The sequence below is a fragment of the Schistocerca piceifrons genome, chromosome 4 (assembly GCF_021461385.2).
Source record: "Schistocerca piceifrons isolate TAMUIC-IGC-003096 chromosome 4, iqSchPice1.1, whole genome shotgun sequence".
Taxonomy (NCBI): domain Eukaryota; kingdom Metazoa; phylum Arthropoda; class Insecta; order Orthoptera; family Acrididae; genus Schistocerca; species Schistocerca piceifrons.
In genome coordinates this window covers 319,317,987-319,339,977 of record NC_060141.1, presented here as the reverse complement: position 1 = coordinate 319,339,977, position 21,991 = coordinate 319,317,987, and the positions used below count along the sequence as shown (strand labels likewise).

The window sequence follows — 21,991 nt, the reverse complement described above, 5'->3', positions numbered from 1 at the left end:
AACACACATCCACTTTCTAACATCCCTGACAACCAAGTGTGTCATCTGCATTGATACATCAAAGAGCTCATAAAACCTCCATATTCAGGTTGGAGTTGTCATTCTGGTTTTTGTTTACACAAAGGTTAATACCATTACAAACACTAGAAAAATGTAGAATATGCTGGTTGAGACTAATGCTTACAGTAAGTATTGGTAATTATTTATGGGAATATTATTTTTATATTGTGTTGGCAATGGTATACTTGATTTGTGCATGTTTTCCACTCAGATTGTCAAGCAGGTATTTTGCAGTTTTGTGTTTTTCCACAGATATATTACATCTGTTTTATGTTCTGTATCAGGATTTACAAATAATAGAAGTAATTTTGGTGTGAAAAGTTTTGTGAATCAACTGTACTATTTTGCAGTAATGACTTTTGTATGCAAATTATTTGAGATGTACAACTTTTAATTATAATTTTAGTTATGCTCTTACCTAAAAACTACACTATGTAACATTGTGATAGTTAGATGTTATACATATTCTGGCAGCAGCACCCCCAGGCCAGTTCAGTTCTGTATGGTGTTTGACAGAGTCTGATTTTAGTCTGTATGGAATGGGTAGTCTGTGTTAGTTGCATCCAGATCAAAATGGGTAAAGTAATGTCTTCCTTTGTCTGATAAAAGTGGATACAATAAATGGGAAGAGAAATTTTAAAATAGTGTTTGGGGTATGATTATTGCAAGTACCAAAAATCCAAGTAGAGTTCCACTTTTCCCCAAATGAGTACTGGTATATGTTTTAAAATTGTTCCTAGATGTGCATTTAACATCCAAGCTTTTAATGCCTGATGATCAACATGGGCAGTTGTTCCAATAGAATCACCTGTAGTTTTACAAAGATCATTATTTTCAATGATTACAATGATTATTATTTCATGATTTTTGTATGACAGATGTTACAGCCTCTATCCAAAACAATGCAGTGTGGTGAGTCAGCATTTTTCTGTTGTCCTTTCTGATTGTGCTATAGCTTCTAGACATGTTGAGTCACAGGGACATTAATTCCATGCTCAAATTATCATTTGTTAATTTGCAGACTTCTCATTGTTTAGTTGAAATACCTGAAAAGTATAAGAGGTCTGTTCAAAACATTCTGGAACATTCGCAATTTGGAACAAAACGCAGTTGACATCACTGCACGCACCTGTATTTAATGTGTAGGTGCTGGAAGTTTCATTGCTGTAAGTCTGTTAGTTATTGTTCAGTGCTGTATTGAGTTGACTGGTGTGTCAAACAGTTTGCGAATTTCAAGATGGCAGAGTTAGAGGCACAATGTGTATGCATTAAATTTTGCATGAAACTCAAGAAAACCTTTGCAGAGACACACCAAATCATGCAGGAAGCCGATAGTGATGAGTGCTTAAGCTATACTCGCTATTAGGAATGATAAACATGGTTGAAGACTGGCCAGATGGAAGTTACAGATGACCCTTGTTCAGAACGTCCTTCAACATCTACCGACGACACATATCAGGAGTGTAAACAAAATTGTTCATGCCAATCAAAGACTGACTGTCCAAGAGATTTCAGAAGAATGTATCATTTCAATTGGATCATGTCATGAAATCCTAGCACAACATCTTGGAATGCATGGTGTTATTGTCAAGTTTGTCCCATGGCTCATGCGTCAAGACCAGAAAGACCTCATCAGGTCAAATGTCGAAGCCATGATTATAGTTTTCTTTGACTTTGAAGGACTAGCTATTCATGAACTCATGCCACAGGGACAAACCATTAATTGAGCTGTGGTGTGGCAGTTGGAATCAGGAGGGGAAGAAGACTAATGAAACGTCTGTGGAATCAGCTTCAGTGGAATCTAGAAGATTAATGCATAAATGTATGAGCTGACATAAAGGGCAGAAGTTGATGCAGTTATCTTGCATGAAGCTGAAAATAGAGCTGTCACTGTTTTCTTATGGTGTGTCCCTGCTGACATGTCATGGAGAGTCGGAATGGAGAATCCATCTGACCTGGCCAAAATTATTAGAATTGTCATATGGCTGGAAGAAATCAATATTACTACAAAAGGTCTTCACCTCTGAAGTAAAGTGGATGTAAGGATCATCTGCAGAATCAATGTCATCAACCAGATTGTTATGAGTTTTGTTGAGTTGGTCATAAGGCACAAGAGTGCAAAAAATAAGAAACAAGGGAAACATCACTAGGAAAAGTGTCCATTAAACACAAATGGGAATGCATCACCTATCAGAATTCATTCCTAGTAGAACAAAACACTGCACATATACATTCAGAGACAGAATACTGCTTGTTGGGCAGTGTACAGGACAAGGAACATAAGTTTTTAACAGGCACAGATGCATGTTTGTCACTCATTAGTCTGGACCCCTTACACAGAAAGAGACTTAGGCCTCCACCATACAGGTTATGTGAAGTAGGTAACAGTAACATGAAGTCATCAGGGACAACACTGCTCAACTTTAGCATTGGAGCTAAGGATTTTTGAGAATATATGGAAGTGTTGCCAAATGTTGGTGAAGGTTATTCTGCAATTCTCAGACTAGACTTCCTTGATAAACATCAAGCCAAAATCGAAATTTCATGTTGTACAGTTGAATTCAGTAGGACTTTTTTTCCACTGTGAACAACAATTTCAAGTGAGACATTGTCATGAGGTGCACCAATCATGAAGGTATTGCCAACTGAAATGTGAATACATATGCTAAAGATTGGTTACCAGGGTAACATAACACCAGGTACAGGTAAATTAATTTGGATTCCTGAAGATGCCAACGTATGACAATAAATGGTGTGTGTTTGGTAGCACCACTACAAAGTACCAAAGATTTAGATAAAATGCATTGTTTTGTGTCCAGAAACATTTGTAACATAAGCATAGTTTACGGTTACAGTTAGCCTGGATAATTTTAGTATGGACAATGTCAGTCTGCTAAAGGGCTTGAGGATTGTCAGTTTAGATGTTCTGGGTGAAGAAGATAATCACAGGGCATGTGGGGACCAGGGCTGCAAGCAGACCATTAGTGCATCTGCATTACACAAGAATGTGAGGTCACTTGCAAGGAAGTGACTGACAAACAACAGAAGCTATTTTTTACTATGGTTTTTAGACTTGTTTAATGCAAATGGTCCATCATCAGCAATGCCTCCTACAAGTCACCATACCCACAGGTAATAAGGCATCAAGCTATAGGAACCCATACTGTGTACCTAAGCATCTGCAACTATTTATGGAGAAATTTATTGAATAGAAACTTCTATCAGGAATTATAGAATACGGTGATAGTCAATGGAGTGCAAATTTCATCACTGTTCTGAACAAATCACCTAATGGTACTAACAATGGAACATTTACCAGGTGCAAATAAATGATCTTGATGAAATCTGTGGGGCAAAATAATACAATTCATATTTTTTCATTTTTTCCAGTTTCATTTTTAAGGGGTAAAACACACCCCAAAAGGTAATTGGCATATTAGACTATGAAAGAATATCTTTATAACCATGATATATAAAAATGTGTTTCATATAAAAGCTGAAAGTAATTAACATTTTTGAAAACAGTATAATCAGCTTTGGTAATAATTTGAAATTAGGCAAAATGCCCAACTACCATTAATTTATTTTGAAAAATGAAAATTTTTGTTACAATATAAATTATAGATGCTTTCATGCCACATACAGGGCTATTACAAATGATTGAAGCGATTTCATAAATTCACTGTAACTCCATTCATTGACATATGGTCACGACACACTACAGATACGTAGAAAAACTCATAAAGTTTTGTTCGGCTGAAGCCGCACTTCAGGTTTCTGCTGCCAGAGCGCTCGAGAGCGCAGTGAGACGAAATGGCGACAGGAGCTGAGAAAGTGTATGTCGTGCTTGAAATGCACTCACATCAGTCAGTCATAACAGTGCAACGACACTTCAGGACGAAGTTCAACAAAGATCCACCAACTGCTAACTCCATTTGGCGATGGTATGCGCAGTTTAAAGCTTCTGGATGCCTCTGTAAGGGGAAATCAACAGGTCGGCCTGCAGTGAGCGAAGAAACGGTTGAATGCGTGAGGGCAAGTTTCACGCGTAGCCCGCGGAAGTCGACAAATAAAGCAAGCAGGGAGCTAAACGTACCACAGCCGACGGTTTGGAAAATCTTACGGAAAAGGCTAAAGCAGAAGCCTTACTGTTTACAATTGCTACAAGCCCTGACACCCGATGACAAAGTCAAACGCTTTGAATTTTCGGTGCGGTTGCAACAGCTCATGGAAGAGGATGCGTTCAGTGCAAAACTTGTTTTCAGTGATGAAGCAACATTTTTTCTTAATGGTGAAGTGAACAGACACAATGTGCGAATCTGGGCGGTAGAGAATCCTCACGCATTCGTGCAGCAAATTCGCAATTCACCAAAAGTTAACGTGTTTTGTCCAATCTCACGGTTTAAAGTTTACGGCCCCTTTTTCTTCTGCGAAAAAAACGTTACAGGACACGTGTATCTGGACATGCTGGAAAATTGGCTCACGCCACAACTGAAGACCGACAGTGCCGACTTCATCTTTCAACAGGATGGCGCTCCACTGCACTTCCATCATGATGTTCGGCATTTCTTAAACAGGAGATTGGAAAACCGATGGATAGGTCGTGGTGGAGATCATGATCAGCAATTCATGTCATGGCCTCCACGCTATCACGACTTAACCCCATGCGATTTCTTTCTGTGGGGTTATGCGAAAGATTCCGTGTTTAAACGTCCTCTACCAAGAAACGTGCCAGAACTGCGAGCTCGCATCAACGATGCTTTCGAACTTATTGATGGGGACATGCTGCGCCGAGTGTGGGAGGAACTTGATTATCGGCTTGATGTCTGCCGAATCACTAAAGGGGCACATATCGAACATTTGTGAATGCCTAAAAAAACTTTTTGAGTTTTTGTATGTGTGTGCAAAGCATTGTGAAAATATCTCAAATAATAAAGTTATTGTAGAGGTGTGAAATCGCTTCAATCATTTGTAATAACCCTGTACATCCATGTGTTATAAGACTGATTTCTGAGATACTATGTTTGGTAAATAAACAATTGTAATGATACATCAATTTCTTTTCCTATATATTACAAATGATTCTTAAATTTGTGTATATTTTGTATTATAAATGCTATTTAATATCTTTCATGCATATGGCCAGAGAAGGCAACTTAATATACATATATCAGGAACCAGATAAAAATCAACATAATGCTATCTCTGAATTTTTGTAAATTGTTCATCAACTCTCCCTCTTGTCTTCCTCTTTTGTTAGCCTACTCTCTCCTGCCTTGGACACTGCTTATGTAAGTATTTGTAATCATTAGATAATAATAATTGAGTTAACTGAGAATGGAGCACATGCCTGTAATGTAAGACTCATTACCACCATTTTCATAGCTGATAGAGCAGGTGTTTGGTCTTCCTGTAAGTACTTGTAACACTTTCCAGAATAACTGCTTGCTGAATAAAATTTAGCAACCATTTTCTACATCTTATGCAGATAGCTACTAAGGGTAAAAATTTTTTCAGAACCTGTAGTTATTACACTGCAAGAAAAAAATTAGTACACTTGGAAAGATGATATCAGTTTTGATCCAATGATGGCATATGCCACCTGAAGGATAGTAGATGTACTGGTAACAGTTTCAGCACTGTCTGCCAGCAGATAGCATAGCTACCAGAGTACCGTCTGTGTCTACCTTTTAATAGGGAATTGTCATAGCCAGAAGGCTCAGTGTGGTGCAAACGTGTGAAGAAAGCAGGCACCCATGCCACAGAGATGTACTTGCGTTTCCAACATTCAGCTGGATGAATTTGAAAGGGGTCAGACTGTGGCCTTCTGTTTGACAGGATTGTGCTTTCAGGAAATTGCCAAAAAAGTTGGACGTGCTACATCAGTTGTGGTACTGGAGGTCATGTGAACATTCTCACACCCATAGATGAGGTCTGAGATGTCCACACTGTGGTGCCACCGCCAGGCACCACACTTGCTAGGTGGTAGCCTTTTAAATCAGCCGCGGTCCATTAGTATACGCCGGACCCGCGTGTCGTCACTGTCAGTGATAGCAGACCGAGCGCCACCACACGGCAGGTCTAGAGAGACGTACTAGCACTCGCCCCAGTTGTACAGCCAACCTTGCTAGCCATGGTTCACTGACAATCACGCTCTCATTTGCCGAGACGATAGTTAGCATAGCCTTCAGCTAAGTCATTTGCTACGACCTAGCAAGGCGCCATCACCAAGTATATTGAAATGGAGATTATATCTGTACAAGAGCGATGTTATACAATTATGGATTAAAGTTAAGTATTCCAGAAGCTACATACTTTTCTTTATAGCATTCATTACGTATCCTGTTTCAGACCTCACGCCAGCCTGCGTGAGTTTAAGCGCGTGCCTTTCGGCTTCCTCTCAATGTGTCTAGGCTGTCTTGTCTAGACACAACACACACAGCACCGACACCCATCAAGATCATTGCAGTGTAAGGGCAGCAGCGACAGATCATACAGCCACCAAAGAACAGTCAACATGAACTGTTGCAAATCTGTTATTAGCAGTGGAACTATGAGCATGCACATTTCTAGCCCATCTTCCACTCCCGCCATAGCATCACCGTGTATTGCTCCACAGGTGCCATCAGAGGATCACTAGGAAGATGGCATGTCATGCTGTGGACTTCAGCAATGAAAGCAGATTCTGTCTGCACACTAGTGATGGTCATTTGCATACATGATGTAGACCTGGTGAGCACTGTCTTGTAAAATGCATTTATCCAAGACACAAAGGTCTGAGGTACAATAAGCTAAAACTCTCATTGACCTTTGATGTTTCTGGAGGGAACACTAACTGTCACTTGGTGTATACAGTATGCTGTTAGACCCATTTTTTTGCCATTATTGCAACAGGAAGGCGATGAGTTGTTCCAACAGGATAATGCTCACTCATACACTGCCCATGAAACTTACCATGCTCTGCAAGATGTGCAGCAACTTCCCTGGTCAGCACAATCTCTGGACGTGTCTCCAATTGAAAATATTAGGAAGTGATTTGTGGGATCATGAACCAACAACTCTTACAGAACTACATGAATAGGTCCAGCAGGCATGGCATAAGGTATCTCAAGACAGTATTCACCAGCTATATGATAATAAATTAAAAATATATTTAAAGAAGACACAAGAACACAACAGCAATATAAATATTATTCATTCAGATTTCTTTTCATCAGTGATGGATTGTGGTAACAAATAATAACATAGTCTTTTTTCACTTGCTTCTTTATCATATTTCATTAATTAAACTCATTATAAAGGACAAAGTCCGCAGCTTGTGGTCTTGCGGTAGTGTTCTCGCTTCCCACGCACCAGGTCCTGGGTGTGACTCCTGGCAGGGTCAGGGATTTTCCCTGCCTCGAGATGACTGGGTGTTGTGTCATCTTCATCATCATCATTCATCCCCATTATGGTTGGAGGAAGGCAATGGCAAATCACCTCCGCTAGGACCTTGCCTATGCTCCTCAGAGTATGAGACCTCATCATAAAGGACAAATATCTTTACAGCAAGGTAAAGATGACATCATAGCACAATAACAATGGTAACATTACTTATTCAGTTGTATCACTGTCACTTTTGGACTGCAGTAACATATGAGGAATTTTACCACAGTCAAAACAAAAAGGTTCAAAGTGCATCACACAGATTGGCTTTTGACACATTTTGTAAAAATATTTTGTCAGTCTTTTCTTTATTGTGCAGGTGTTACACCTTTTCCTCTTGCTTACAGTTGTTTTTTCCCCTTTTCTGCTTCTGTCTCCTGCTTTATCTTCACATGTTGACCTATAATGTTGTAGCCTCAGTTTAAGATCCCTGTGAACTCCTGTGGTGTCCAAACTTTTTCGAAACAAGTGAGCTTGAACTAATGCATGAGATAGTTGTTTCAGGAATCCTTTTCTTCTGATACAACTCTCATTGTTGCAACAATAGATTACTTGCGCATTGATTCCACTCATATTGCTCACCACAAAAAATATAACCATGGGCCAATGACGTACGTTTCTTGCAACATTGTACGAAGAGGTCAACTCATCTGTAGTGTCAACTCCGCCTTTGGTTCTATTATAAAATGTTACAATCAATGGCTTTAGCTTATCTCTAGTGTCAGCATCTATTGAATTATTGTCATGCAAACTTGATGCTAGGATCACACACTTCCCCTTTCTAGGAACAGGAAATTAGAGTACATCCTTTCTTGAAGCCAAAAAGTGAACTGTTGGCAGCCCTTCCTTTACTGGTAGCAAACTCTGGAGGAATCTCACGCTTGTTTTTCTTCATAGTTCCAACAAAAGAAAGATTTTTCCTTTGTAACTCTTCTATCATGCCAATACTAGTAAACCAGTCGTCTGCAGTCACATTTAGACCTGACTGATAAATAGGTTCACATAGCCACAGAACAACATCAGAAGGTTTATTGCTTACGTGATATAATCCTTCCGGTTGCAACGCAGCATATATTTCCAAATTATACAGGTAAAATACTTGGGAATCCACTAGAGCATATATATTAATCTCATATTTGTTTGGTTTGCTAGGTATATATTGGTGAAAACTGCACCTTCCACAGAATCCTTCCAGTTTCTCATCCACTGTTACATTTTCTCCAAGGGTATAGGATTTCTGGCAGTTCTGTATAAATACAGAAAATATTTCCAAAATCACTGTTATCTTGTCTAATCATCTCCATTCATCATGAGTTGTATGTTTGTCAGATGTAAGACACCGCATAATGAATACGAAATGTTTTATGGTCATTATGAGGCAAAATTTCTCAATGCCATCCCAATCAACTCCCCACAGGGTCTAAGTTTTGCCTGTTGCTTTTGTTTACTCCCGCAAAAAATTAGAGATCGATGAAGGCTTTCAATTCAATAATGTCTATTTGTTTTTTGTCTCTCTCTTGCTGAAATGAAGCTTTGACGCTCTCAATATACTGATTTGTACACAAAACTATAATAGACAAAGTTTTGTCATCTATGAGGCAATTCTTCTCACTGCTTTTGCCACACCTATAGGTCCAAGTAACTTCCAAATAATATTGAGAGCCCTGAATTGTACTCTCTGTGATAGAACACTATTCCATTTTGTCTCTTTGTCCCTTTCAATATAGTAATGGCTGTTTTCTTCAAGTACTTCCTTGTCATCTTCATTGTCATCTTCCTCTGTTTCTGAATCTTCCGGCCGGACTTCAACTATGTCATCACCATCTGTGTCCACTTCATCTTCAAAATCCTCTTGAAATTCATTATTATTGTCTTCGAATAGCTTCTTTTGGATTTCTGCAACATGACTTGGGTCAAGTAGGTTATATATCTTACTGTAGCCTGCCATCATGAAGTATATCCCACCTAAAATCATAAAATTCCTATTAAAAATGTGATTGGGCGCGGTGTATCAATTTAATATTTGATATTCAGACAACTGTAAAAGACGATTAAATGCTCCAAAAAGAACATGAGTGCATTTTACATTCTAAATTAGCTTTCTACTACTTACTAAGGTATGTTGATAATCAAAGAAATTACCTGTTGAAATGTAATAGAAACAGGTGCAGTGTATCAAACCGAGCACTCAGCAAATATCTGAACAACAGAGCAGTCCCATTGATACTGAAGCACACAACAATGAAAAGCATTCGGAGAAGGAAAGCTACTAGTGAGAAGGTGCCAGTGCTGCCAATTGCTGACAAATAAGTTACAACAAATTCCAATGTGTATCAGTCTGAACAGCTGCGCCTGATGGAAGTTTAACCATGGAATGAGATCTGGTCTGTGACCATCAGAAAATCTCTTGTTTCCACATAGACACGGAATGGAGTCAAAACCTTGGACAAGTTTCCCATTATGGCTGTGGAAATCAGTGCAGACATGCACTTCTTTTGGATTTCTGCAACATGACTTGGGTCAAGTAGGTTATATATCTTACTGTAGCTTGCCATCATGAAGTATATCCCACCTAAAATCATAAAATTCCTATTAAAAATGTGATTGGGCGCAGTGTATCAATTTGATATTTGATATTCAGACAACTGTAAAAGACGATTAAATGCTCCAAAAAGAACATGAGTGCATTTTACATTCTAAATTAGCTTTCTACTACTTACTAAGGTATGTTGATAATCAAAGAAATTACCTGTTGAAATGTAACAGAAACAGGTGCAGTGTATCAAACCGAGCACTCAGCAAATATCTGAACAACAGAGCAGTCCCATTGATACTGAAGCACACAACAATGAAAAGCATTCGGAGAAGGAAAGCTACTAGCGAGAAGGTGCCAGTGCTGCCAATTGCTGACAAATAAGTTACAACAAATTCCAATGTGTATCAGTCTGAACAGCTGCGCCTGATGGAAGTTTAACCATGGAATGAGATCTGGTCTGTGACCATCAGAAAATCTCTTGTTTCCACATAGACACAGAATGGAGTCAAAACCTTGGACAAGTTTCCCATTATGGCTGTGCAAATCAGTGCAGACATGCACCACCACCCAATCTTACAGAAAAAAAACCTCTGCCAGGTACTTAATTTTGAATAGCAGAGTAATTTGTAAGGGAGGGAGGGGGGGGGGGGGGGAAGAGAGAGAGAGAGAGAGAGAGAGAGAGAGAGAGAGAGAATCATACAGTCACAAGGTACTGTAGGGGTATTTTCTGCATACCTGATTAAAATGTCTTTATGTTCTGATTATTTATTTTACTTATTTCTGCTTTATGATTTAAACTGTTATTTTACAATGTACATGCACGGTTTTTTTTTTTTTTTACATGCATTTAATTTGTTAATTGAAAGTAATAAGTAGCTCTTCATTATGATACAAAATCATTACAGTAATGACAACCTATAAATAAATACTTAAAAAACAACTTTTTTTACACCATGCACATAAAATGAATGAAATTTTTTCATATAATACACACGATGGACAACATAATACAAAACAAAATTCAGCAGGATTTCAAATTGTGGGAGGTGATCCTCTTGTGGATTTTGATTGGGTTGTAGCCCAAAGAAAACACACTTAATACTACCCACAGGAGGGCTGCAGTCCAAAGACTATTGTGACACCAAAATGCTGTCTTGAAAGTGTGATGCCACTGTTCTACCAGTCCGTTTCCTTGGTGGGGGTGGTAGGCAGTTGTGTGACATTTGTTTATACCACACAGCTGGGAGAGTTGGGAGAAGAGTGCTGATTCAAACTGCCGGCCCTGGTCAGTGGTGATGGTAGTAGGGCAGCCAAAGCAGGAAATCCAGGAAGAAAAAAAACCTTGGCCACAGTTTCGGCAGTTATGTTGGTGAGAAGTACAGCCTGTACCCACTGAGATAAATGATCAATGCAAGAAAGAACATAACAGAAGCCCTCTGAGGGAGGAAGGGGGCTGATGAGGTCCAGGCATACATGGCAAAAGCAGCCAGATGGAATGTTGAATTTGCAGAGAGGTGGAACAGTGTGCCTGGTGACTTTGCTGCACTGACAGGTGATGCCATCCCAGACCCAGGTCTGACAATCGTGCTTCATGCCTCACCACATGAATTGTTAGGGCATGAGGTGAGTCGATGTCTTAATTCCGGGGTGTGCTAGAGAATGTAGTGTGTCAAACACTGAATGGCGGAGGGGGGTGGGGATGAGGGTGTGGAGGGTACCAGTGGAGGAGTTGCACCAGACCTCCTCTCGGATGCAAGTGAATTTTGCTTGTTGTGAAAAAAGACAGCCAAGTGGAGGTGCTGTTGAGGAGTTGCTGTGTATCCTCGTCCTTGTCCTGTTCATGAGGTCAGAAAGGTGGCCGACCATTGAGATGGTGCTAATGTGGGAAAGGAAATCTGAAATTATGTTGTCGGTGCCTTTGATATGGCAGACATCAGTCGAGAAATGAGAGATGAAATCGAAAATTGAAATGCTGAAAGCGATTGGGGGGGGGGGGGGGGGGGGGGGGGGTTGCGTATAGCATCTGCTACTGGTTTATGAAAGGTCAGGATGAGGAAAGGTCAGCCCTCGATGTCGGGGCAGAAGTGTTTCACCACCTCATAAACAAACACTAAAAGTTTGCGGTGTAAGGCTGAGTGTTTTTGATAAACACATGAAAGCTTCTTCAAAACAAACTGAAGAAGCATGGTGACATCATTGTGGCATTGTTGTTGGACCATGCCTACCGCAGAGTCACTGGCATCCATGGTGATGACGAGTTCACCATCCGAGATTGGATGAGCGAGGATGACGACTCATACGAGAGAGTCTTTCAGGGCCTGGAATGTTGTGCGCATTGGTTCAGTCCATGGAACAGGGCGGCACATCCCTAAAGTTTGCTTGCCAATGTGGGTGTTAGTGATGGCAGCCTGGGTGTCGGCTGCTGCAAGCCAATGACGACAGTATTAGTTTATCATTCCCAGGAACTGATGGTGCTCTTTATTTGTGGTAAGGAGTAGCTTGGATAAGATCAATTGCACCTTCGATTCAGGGAAGTGTATATCGTTGGCCAACTCCAAAAATTGGACATATTGTTGGCATAGCTGCAGTTTGTCAACTCCGTTAGGTGAGAGAGCGTCCTTTATTATCACGATGTGGCATTCGTGGTCTTGCGCAGATTTGCTGATGATCAGGATATCGTCAAGATATATGAAACAGAAGTTGAACTGGAGCAAGAGAGAGTCAATAAATTGTTGCCATGTCTGGGTGGCGTTTTTTAACCTGAATGGCATGAAATGGTATTTGCACAAGCCAACAGAGGTGATGATCACCATTTTTGGAATGTCGTCGGTGCAGCTGGGATTTGGTGATAAGCACGTGTGCAATCCAGTACGCTGAAAATTGTAGCACCCATGAGAAGGTGAGTGAAGTGGGAAATGTTCGGTACAGAATAATTGTCCGTTACAGTTCTATCTTTCAAGTGTCCGTAGTCGCCACACATACGAAAGGAGCCATCCTGTAGGGTTGAGGTGTATGGTTGACAACCAGTTACTATCGGAGGGCTGTAAAATTCCTGCCTCAAGAAGTTCCTGTATTTGCTGGCAAGCTGAGTGTAACTTAAGGTGGCATTAAAGCGGCGAGCCTTGTGACAAATAGGTGGGCCCTCAGACGTGACAATGTGGTGAACAGTTCTGTTTGTGACAGTGGAAATTGGAAGTTCAAAGACTGCGTGTGGACGGGGCGCAGTGTTGGTTGAATTTTTAGGGGCGTATGGCTTGGAAGCAGTGTACTTGTCTGCTCGAGAGGGGAATGGCAGTGAAAAGGTCACGTGTTTGTTATGTTTACGCCAATGTGGATGGCAGTTTGCCATGCATGTGGCAGGTGCAAGCAGTGCGCATAGAGACTGTTTATTGTCCATAATGTGCGAGAGATGCCCGCTTGGCAGTGGTGGCACGCTGGCACAAGTGGAGCTCTCAAGCAAGCTGTGCAAGAAGGTGCAAGAGGGGAGAATATTTATCAACACACTGGGTGGGTGCACACATGGTGGTTGGGGGTGTGGTTGGAGCCTGGACAGCTGGATTGTCATGAGCCGTGTGAGTGTCAGTTTGCAAAACAGATGAGAGAGACGTTGAGCGGAACACACTTAATGGGGTCGGGGGAGGCAGGGGTAACACTGTGTGGTTGAAACTGGAGTCACACGAGATATTTGTGGTGTTGCTAACCTATATGCCATTGTTGGTGAAGCTATCAGGTGCAGCAGATGAAGGCTCGCATGTCAGCGCTGACAAGCGGTGTGAATTGATGTGGAAGGTGATCATGGCAATCTCGTCCTCAACATTTGCAATGTGATATTCCAAAACAGCACTCTCATAGCAGAGGGCACAAGTCTTGACACTTTCCACCAGGATGTGATCCATGGTAGCACAAGTCCTGCTTGCGAGAGACTCGCACTGATGCACTAAACAGTTAGCAGCATTTACATTCGGAGAAGGTGGCAGAGTGTGTACACGTGGGATGTGATAGTTAGAGGTGTGAAACAGAGAACCACGAACGACATTTGGAGACAGGTGATGGTGTGATGAGAAGTCATTTCCTGAGAAGTCAATTCCCAGGATTGGTTCTGTGATGTCCACCATGTTGTAGATCCAGGGCAGCGAGAGGCCATTAGAGAGGTGGAGTTGAAGCTCAATGGAACTGCAGGTCTGGAGTGTAGATGAGTTCACAGCCTGCAGGAGAGAACGTGGGTGTGTGAGGGGGCATGTGACCATCAACTTAGGTATGATTGAGACATCAGCACCAGTGTCCATGAGGAAGTTGCAACTCAAAGAATAGTCTTTGATGTAAAGGCAGCCCTGTGTCAGGACAGAGGTGAGGATGAAATGTAGTGTGGGTTGGTGCTTATCATACGGAGGGTGGCACTTTTTAGCATCATCGCCGAATATGGTGTGATAACAATAGTGAGGGTACATTGGGAGAGAAGGCAGCCGAATGTCCTCAATTTGTTCAAGTTCGTACTCTGGGGCATACGGTGCAGGCAAAATATGCAGCAGCTCAGTGGGTGGAGAGTGTGCGTGCTGGGTGCCAGGTGGCACAGCAGTCTGAGGAGCAGAGAGCAGCCTGCCCCTGCCAGTGACTTGGCAAACTACCGGTGCAGGAGTGCCAACCTGTTGTTTGAGCTCTTGCTGATGGTGCTGGTGAGTGAACAAATAGACCCAGTCAGCCATTCGCATATGTGAACTGATGGATTCCAAGGCATGAAGGAGGAGATTAGCCTGGGAGATCTGTATGCAGTTTTGATAACCACATCGACCACAGTGTTTTGTCCGGCATCATCTCCTCACTGACCAGGAGGCATAGCCACCACCAAAGCTGGGACAGGGTGTGGTTGCCGAGATGTTCTTTGTACAATATTAACAGAATAACCTCTCGTGGGGAATGCGGGAGGCACTCGGTGACAGTTTGTTTTGCAAAATCGTACTTCGAAGTTAGTGGCGGCATCAGAATCTGGCTGCAGATCAGGTCTGTGTCCCCATACGGATGAGTCATGTGGCACAGGAATTTGGAATTGTCATCAGTGACATGGTACAGTTTGAATAAGTTCTCCACCTGTGCAAACCACGTTGCTGGGTTGTCCTCGGATAACAGGTGCAGGGTCGGTAAGTGGCCTGGTGGTGGCAATGAGGGTACAACTAGTTCTGTATCCGAGTCCCTTGTATCACTCGTATGATGTGGATGCTGGACTGGCATGGTCAATGCAGATGGTACCGCGTAGCGTGCGAGTGAGCAGTCTGTCGAAGAGTACAGCACCAAAGCACTAGGTAATAATGCTATAGAACTGCCCGATGCAACATTTGTGGTGCAGAAGTTCGATGCAGAAGGCATGGCCAGCGCCATGTGAAAACTGAGTGGGTGAACAGCTGCAGCTGAAACCCCCTGAAAGTTTACTTGTTGTGGCAGGGAGGGTGAAAGAGCAGACGTGCATGGAGGAGCACAGTTAAATGTTTCCACAGGGCAGTCAACATGATGAGGTGTGGAAACCACAGTTAGTATCACTATGCATCACATTGTTCACATTAGGTGGAGACCCACAACGTGCACTGAGGGGCAAAATTGTCACTGGTTGCAGAAATTATCCTGGAAATGTTCATGATGTATACTGGGCATTGTCCTTTTGTAAACTGATAAAGCAGTAAAGCACTCAGAAGTCACAGGAGCATGATCTGAACACATGGTCTGTCCTAATGAAGGCAAGGTTGCACACAGCACTGTTGTAATGGTTGCTCAGGCGACTGGCGTGTGATACAGAGTTTGTGCATGAAATACAGAATCCATGTTAGCATGATAAAATGTAGGAACATTGCTCAACTCATTATCATTTTTGAAATGCACATGTTGATGCAAACTCGCTGGAGAGGCAAGGCCTGAGTCTATAGTCACATGTTGAACTGTCAAGTGGCAAACTTGTTGAGGCGATAAAACTGCAGCAAAAGTATTGTAGAATCCAGGTGGTGGTGAAACGATGAAATGTCGCATTGTGAGTGCAGGAGCTTCGATATCCACATGCTGTGCGGCAGGATAAAGGCCAAGAAGAACAAACATAGGTGTAAACAAAGCCAGCACGGTAGACATGAAAATACTTGCACTACGGGGAAAAGGCATGTGAATTCTTACTTGGGGTCACCACAGTGAGACTTCTGTTGGGTTGTATCCCAAGTAAAACACACTTAATACTGTAAGACTCGATATATTTCATATTAGTAAGTACAAACATCCACATTACAGCAAGTTATACAGTGAACTCAATGAGCAAGATGGCACAGGCCGTTATGTTAAAGAGTCAAAAATCTTGTGATAGCAGAGATATGTTCTTCATACTTGTTGCCGCCACACTCTGAATATCCTGATTTATACCAGACTTATTTCAATACACTTTGAAACCTTAGGAAAGAGAATTATTGGTTATGTGCTGGAAACTGTAGCTACATTATATTGTTTCTCAAGTGGAGATTGAGATGATAAACATTCAGTAGAACTAGATCTGAAAATTTCTCACAAACTTCTCCCAACATCGAATGCCATGTACAACACATGCTATACCTGTGTCATTGAGTCTTTTAGGATCACCAGACGAACAAGTTCCTTGCCCTCATGCATAACCTTCACCACCTTTTCACAGTTTTAAAAGAAACTAGTGGAGACAATCTCTTTTTGAAGCCCTAAATGTTCTTGTGACAGCTCAAAATCTGGTAAACTAACACCTGTCCATGTCAAAAGTTTTTTGAAAGAGCTACCCAATCATGACTCATGACCCATCCTCAAAGCTTCAATTCTGCCAGTATGTTGTCTCCTACCTTCCACATGGTAGAGCACTTGCCCACGAAAGGCAAAGGTCCTAAGTTCGAGTCTCGGTCTGGCACACACTTTTAATCAGCCAGGAAGTTTCATATCAGTGCACACTCCACTGCAGAGTGAAAATTTCATTTAGGAGAACATCACGTCATATGAATGACATTCATTCAGAGCTTGTTCAGTAAAGGTAGAATCTTCCTTACTCATTCTTTATTATTGGTCAACCTGATTATTTATTTGTAATAATTTTTACTGCATGAACTCTCTAAATGAGTAAACAGTACTTTTAGTATATACACCTTAAGATGCATTTTAATTTTAACAGTTCTTTATGTCTTTCATATCTTTTGGCAATTTATTATACAGCAAGACTCCTTGTAAAACACAGTGGCTTGCATCTTTATATTCAGTTACAAACAAACACTGTATTCATTTTAATAATAATAAATGGAAATGCTTTCTACATATTGCCCAGTGTTTTTCTCTATAAAAACTCTAAGTTGAAGATACACTCGCTTGAAACTGTCCATTTTTTAAATAGGTCTGTAGAGTTAGCCCTTTTGATATTTGATATTTATTGCTCATCAATTTTATCATACAGATAATTAAATACATAAACAGAATCATACAAATGCAGACACAAATCATACAGATAACCAAATATGACTCTAACAAATTCTAAGTTTACATTATATGCATTGACACATGGCTACATTTAACTTAGGTTACAAATGTCCTTGAATTCATAAAATTCATGTACTCATCAACACTGAAAGTACTTCACTTATAAGAATTTTCTTAAGGTCATTTTTAAAAATTTGCAGCTTTGATATCTGTATAATTCTTAACGGAAAAGCACTAAAAAGAATTTTGCGATGATATACTACGCTTTTATGATATTGGGCTTTCTTATGTACTTCTCTATGAAAGCCAGTTATGTGTCTAGTTTCATAGTCATGGTAATCACTGTTAGAAGAAAAGAAGTGAGGATGGGATTTCAAAAAGCATATACTTTCATAGGTATATGTTGTGTTGGCAGAAGAGCCAACACCGTTGTACTAGAGGAGGCCGAAATGCGCGCGTTTAGCTCACGCAGGCTGGCGTGAGGAGGGAAGGACTATACTGATGTGAGGTCTGGAACAGACAAGGAATTAGAATTCAGAAAGTGGATGTAATTAGTTTGATACTTAACTTTAATCCATTAATAATGAACGTCGCTCTTGACAATATTAACTGTTTCAGAATACAGTCATAGTAACTGAATATGGCGTAGCTGAAGGCTATGCTAAACTGTCGTCTCTGAGAAAGATAGCGTATGTACACAGTGAACCATTGCTAGCAAAGTCGGCTGTACAACTGGGGCGAGTGCTAGGGAGTCTCTCTAGACTAGACCTGCCGTGTGGCGGCACTCGGTCTGCTATCACTGATAGTGGCGACACGCGGGTCCGACGTATACTAACGGACCGCGGCCGATTTAAAGGCTACCACCTAGCAAGTGTGGTGTCTGGCGGTGACACCACAGTATATATGTAGATGGAAGAGTCATAACTTTCAGTTCTTTGAATCTTCCCCAGGGTGCAACCCTTTTTATCATTGTTATTGCTAATTTTTGAATAGTAAAGGAGTGTTTTACTAGACTTGAAATACCCAAAATAAGACATTCTATAGCACTAGACTATGATGAACACATAACAGTCACTCATCACTGTTTCTTCACTGCAGGAATTTTTGAGCATTCTAAATATGTAACAGCATTTACTTAATTTTTATCCCATTCAAGAAGCTCACCTAACCAAATTCCTAAAAATTTAGTATTTGAAGTTTGCAGTATATTCTGTTTACCTAACTTCACTATTATATTAGGGTTTACGTTATTTGACGTATGCCTGAAATTCATCCACAACATTTTCTTCTCATTAACAAATAGACTGTTATCTCTAAACCATTTAACTGCTTCTTCAGTTGTTATTTCTATTTTTTGTGTAAGTCAGCCACATACTGAGCTTTAACAAAGAGACTAGTATCACCAGCAAACAGGACATCGTCATCTTGTGTTAACACATTGACTGCCATGGTATAGTTGGGTTACTGACCCCTTGGGGCCATTTACTTTTTTTCAATATCCTGCTTTAGTTTGCTCCAAGTAAACTTGTTAAGTGCAAATAAAGTGAAAATATGGCATTTTAGTACCTTTTTTTTATTTTTTTGTGTGAGTTACATATGATTCACATGGTCCCCAAGTAAAAGTACCAGGTGTGTAATTTTCTATGTCGCTAATAATTTTAGGTTTGTATTCCTGTCAGTTTTTCATTCCACAGCATTAATTGTGTACAGTTTCATTATTTCTTTCCTGCATTGTTGCTACAGTCTTTATTCAGTGTTGTTTGCTCCTTAACAAAGGGATATTGTGACAAAAGAAAATGTCTCGTAGAAGTTATGAAGATGAACAAAGTCATGTACAGCAGCTTTTAGATGAAGTTATGCACATAAGTGATGAAGATTCTGTGTCTTTATTTGGTAATAGCTCAGACGAATTTTTACCAGAGGAGACCGGTAGCAAAACCGGAAGTTCTGGTGATGGAGTCATATCTGTGAAGGTAGGAAGAAGAGTTTTATGTCCACATTCAGTCAAAGAACCAAACTTCAAAGCTGTAAAAACCAGGCAACAAAGCACCTCTAACTGTCTTAGTACCATAACTACTGTAGTTGATTAATGTTCAATTGAAGTAAGTGTAATATCAGGAAGTTCTGAAGATGAAGATGACACACTTAGAACCAATTCTAATGATATTATCTGGGGGCCAGCTACGGTTGAAAATATGGAAAACTTTACATTTATTCATTCCAGTTCTGATGTAAATGCTTCTGATGCACTAACTCTCAAAGAAAAGACACCATACAATTTCTTCAAATATTTTGTAACTGACGAAATTTTAGAACATGTGACTCAACAAACTAATTTATATGCAAAACGAGTCTAAGAATGTCATTCAGTAACTGTTAATTCATGACTGAAAAGGTGGACTGATGTCAGCAAAACTGAAATTGAACAATTTTTAGGATTTTTGTTATGGATGTCACTAAATGTAAAACCGAGGATTCCAAATTATTGGTCAAGAAATATGTTCTGTTACAACAATATAAAAAATGTTATGTCACGCAATCGTTTTTAACTGCTTTTATGTATGTGGCATGTTTCCGATAACAACCAGTGCCCATTAGGAAACTGCTTATTCAAAATTCAACCTGTTATTGATAAATTACTGCATAGATTTCAAAGTGCAGTTGTGCTGAAGAGAGAAGTTTGCATTGACGAAACACTTGTGCCATTTCGAGGAAGACTAAGTTTCATTCAGTATATAAAGAATAAGCGCTATAAATTTGGAATCTTGGTGTTCCTCTTGCCACTTCTGTTGTTATGAGCCTTATGAGCGGATTACTAAATGAGGGCGGAATCTTAGATACAGACAATTTTTACGCAAGTGTTCACATAGCACACCAGCTTCTTGAACAATCAACAAATTTAGTTGGTACTCTAAGATCAAACAGAAAACTGAATCCCCAAGATGTTGTACAGGCAAAACTGAAGAAGTGGGAACACAAAGCAAAGGAAAGTACCACAGGTGTAGTAGTACTGAAATGGAAAGATAAGAGGGATGTTCTGATGCTGAGTACTGTTCATGGAGAAGAAGCAGAAGTTCAAACCAGGAAGGGCACAAAGAAAGAACCAGCAATGGTAATTGACTATAATCAGCCAAAGTTGTTTATAGATCTTTCTGACCAAATGAATTCATTCTTGCATTGTCTAAGGTGGGGTGTGAAATGGTACAGGAAGCTTGCAGTTGAATTGTTGACAGGGTCAGCAATGGTAAATGCTTGTGTGATTTACCGATACATCAACAACAAGAAGGTCTCAATCACAGATTTCTAAGAGGAAGTGACTCTGAGACTATTCCATACAGATGATGCCGATGAGCCTGAGATATCTCTCACCAAAGCCATCGCATTACCTGCAGATTGGCCACTTGTGAACACGGAAGCAGCCAGACGTAGGTGTACAGTGTGCTATGAAAAAATGAAGACTGAATTTGGACGAGAGCAAGCTGTCCATAAATGCAAGCAAAGTGCATGGAAATGTAAGAATTGTGACTACATTTTTGCGTAGAGTGTTTTTCAAAAAGCACAGTGCATACAGGTGTTAGAGAAACAGAGTGGGATGACCCAAATTTTTCAGTTTCATTGTTGTTGCAATTAGAGTTGAAAAATGTAAATAAAACTGTATGTGATTTGCAATCTACTGTGTAAGTAATACGTCAAACCAAATAATAAATAAAGATGATGTAACTTACCAAACAAAAGCGTTGGTATGTTGATAGACACACAAATAAACACAAACACACACACAAAATTCGAGCTTTCGCAACTCACGGTTGCTTCATCAGGAAAGACGGAAGGAGAGGGAAAGACGAAAGGATGTGGGTTTTAAGGGAGAGGGTAAGGAGTCATTCCAATCCCGGGAGTGTAAAGACTTACCTTAGGGGGAAAAAGGACAGGTATACACTCTCACACACACACATATCCATCCACACATATACAGACACAAGCAGACATTTGTAAAGGCAAAGAGTTTGGGCAGAGATGTCAGTCGAAGAGGAAGTACAGAGGCAAAGATGTTGTTGAATGACAGGTGAGGTATGAGCGGCAGCAACTTGAAATTAGTGGAGGTTGAGGCCTGGTGGGTAACAGGAAGAGAGGATATACTGAAGGGCAAGTTCCCATCTCCGGAGTTCTGATAGGTTGGTGTTAGTGGGAAGTATCCAGATAACCCAGACGGTGTAACACTGTGCCAAGATGTGCTGGCTGTGCACCAAGGCATGTTTAGCCATAGGGTGATCCTCATTACCAACAAACACTGTCTGCCTGTGTCCATTCATGCGAATGGACAGTTTGTTGCTGCTCATTCCCACATAGAAAGCTTCACAGTGTAGGCAGGTCAGTTGGTAAATCATGTGGGTGCTTTCACACGTGGCTCTGCCTTTGATCATGTACACCTTCTGGGTTACAGGACTGGAGTAGGTAGTGGTGGGAGGGTGCATGGGACAGGTTTTACACCGGGGGGCATTACAAGGGAAGGAGCCAGAG

The 21,991-nt window shown here is 40.7% G+C and overlaps 1 protein-coding gene across 1 annotated transcript in view; it reads right to left on the bottom strand.

Moving 5' to 3' along the window:
* Positions 1 to 9,076: 9,076 nt before the first annotated feature.
* LOC124794637 overlaps positions 9,077 to 21,991 on the bottom strand; it is a 29,350-nt gene continuing 16,435 nt past the window's right edge. Inside the window, exon 3 of the mRNA XM_047258149.1 lies at positions 9,077 to 9,450. Within this exon, the coding sequence (XP_047114105.1) occupies positions 9,077 to 9,436 (360 nt within the window). The 5' untranslated portion in view covers positions 9,437 to 9,450. The remainder of the gene's footprint in view (positions 9,451 to 21,991) is intronic.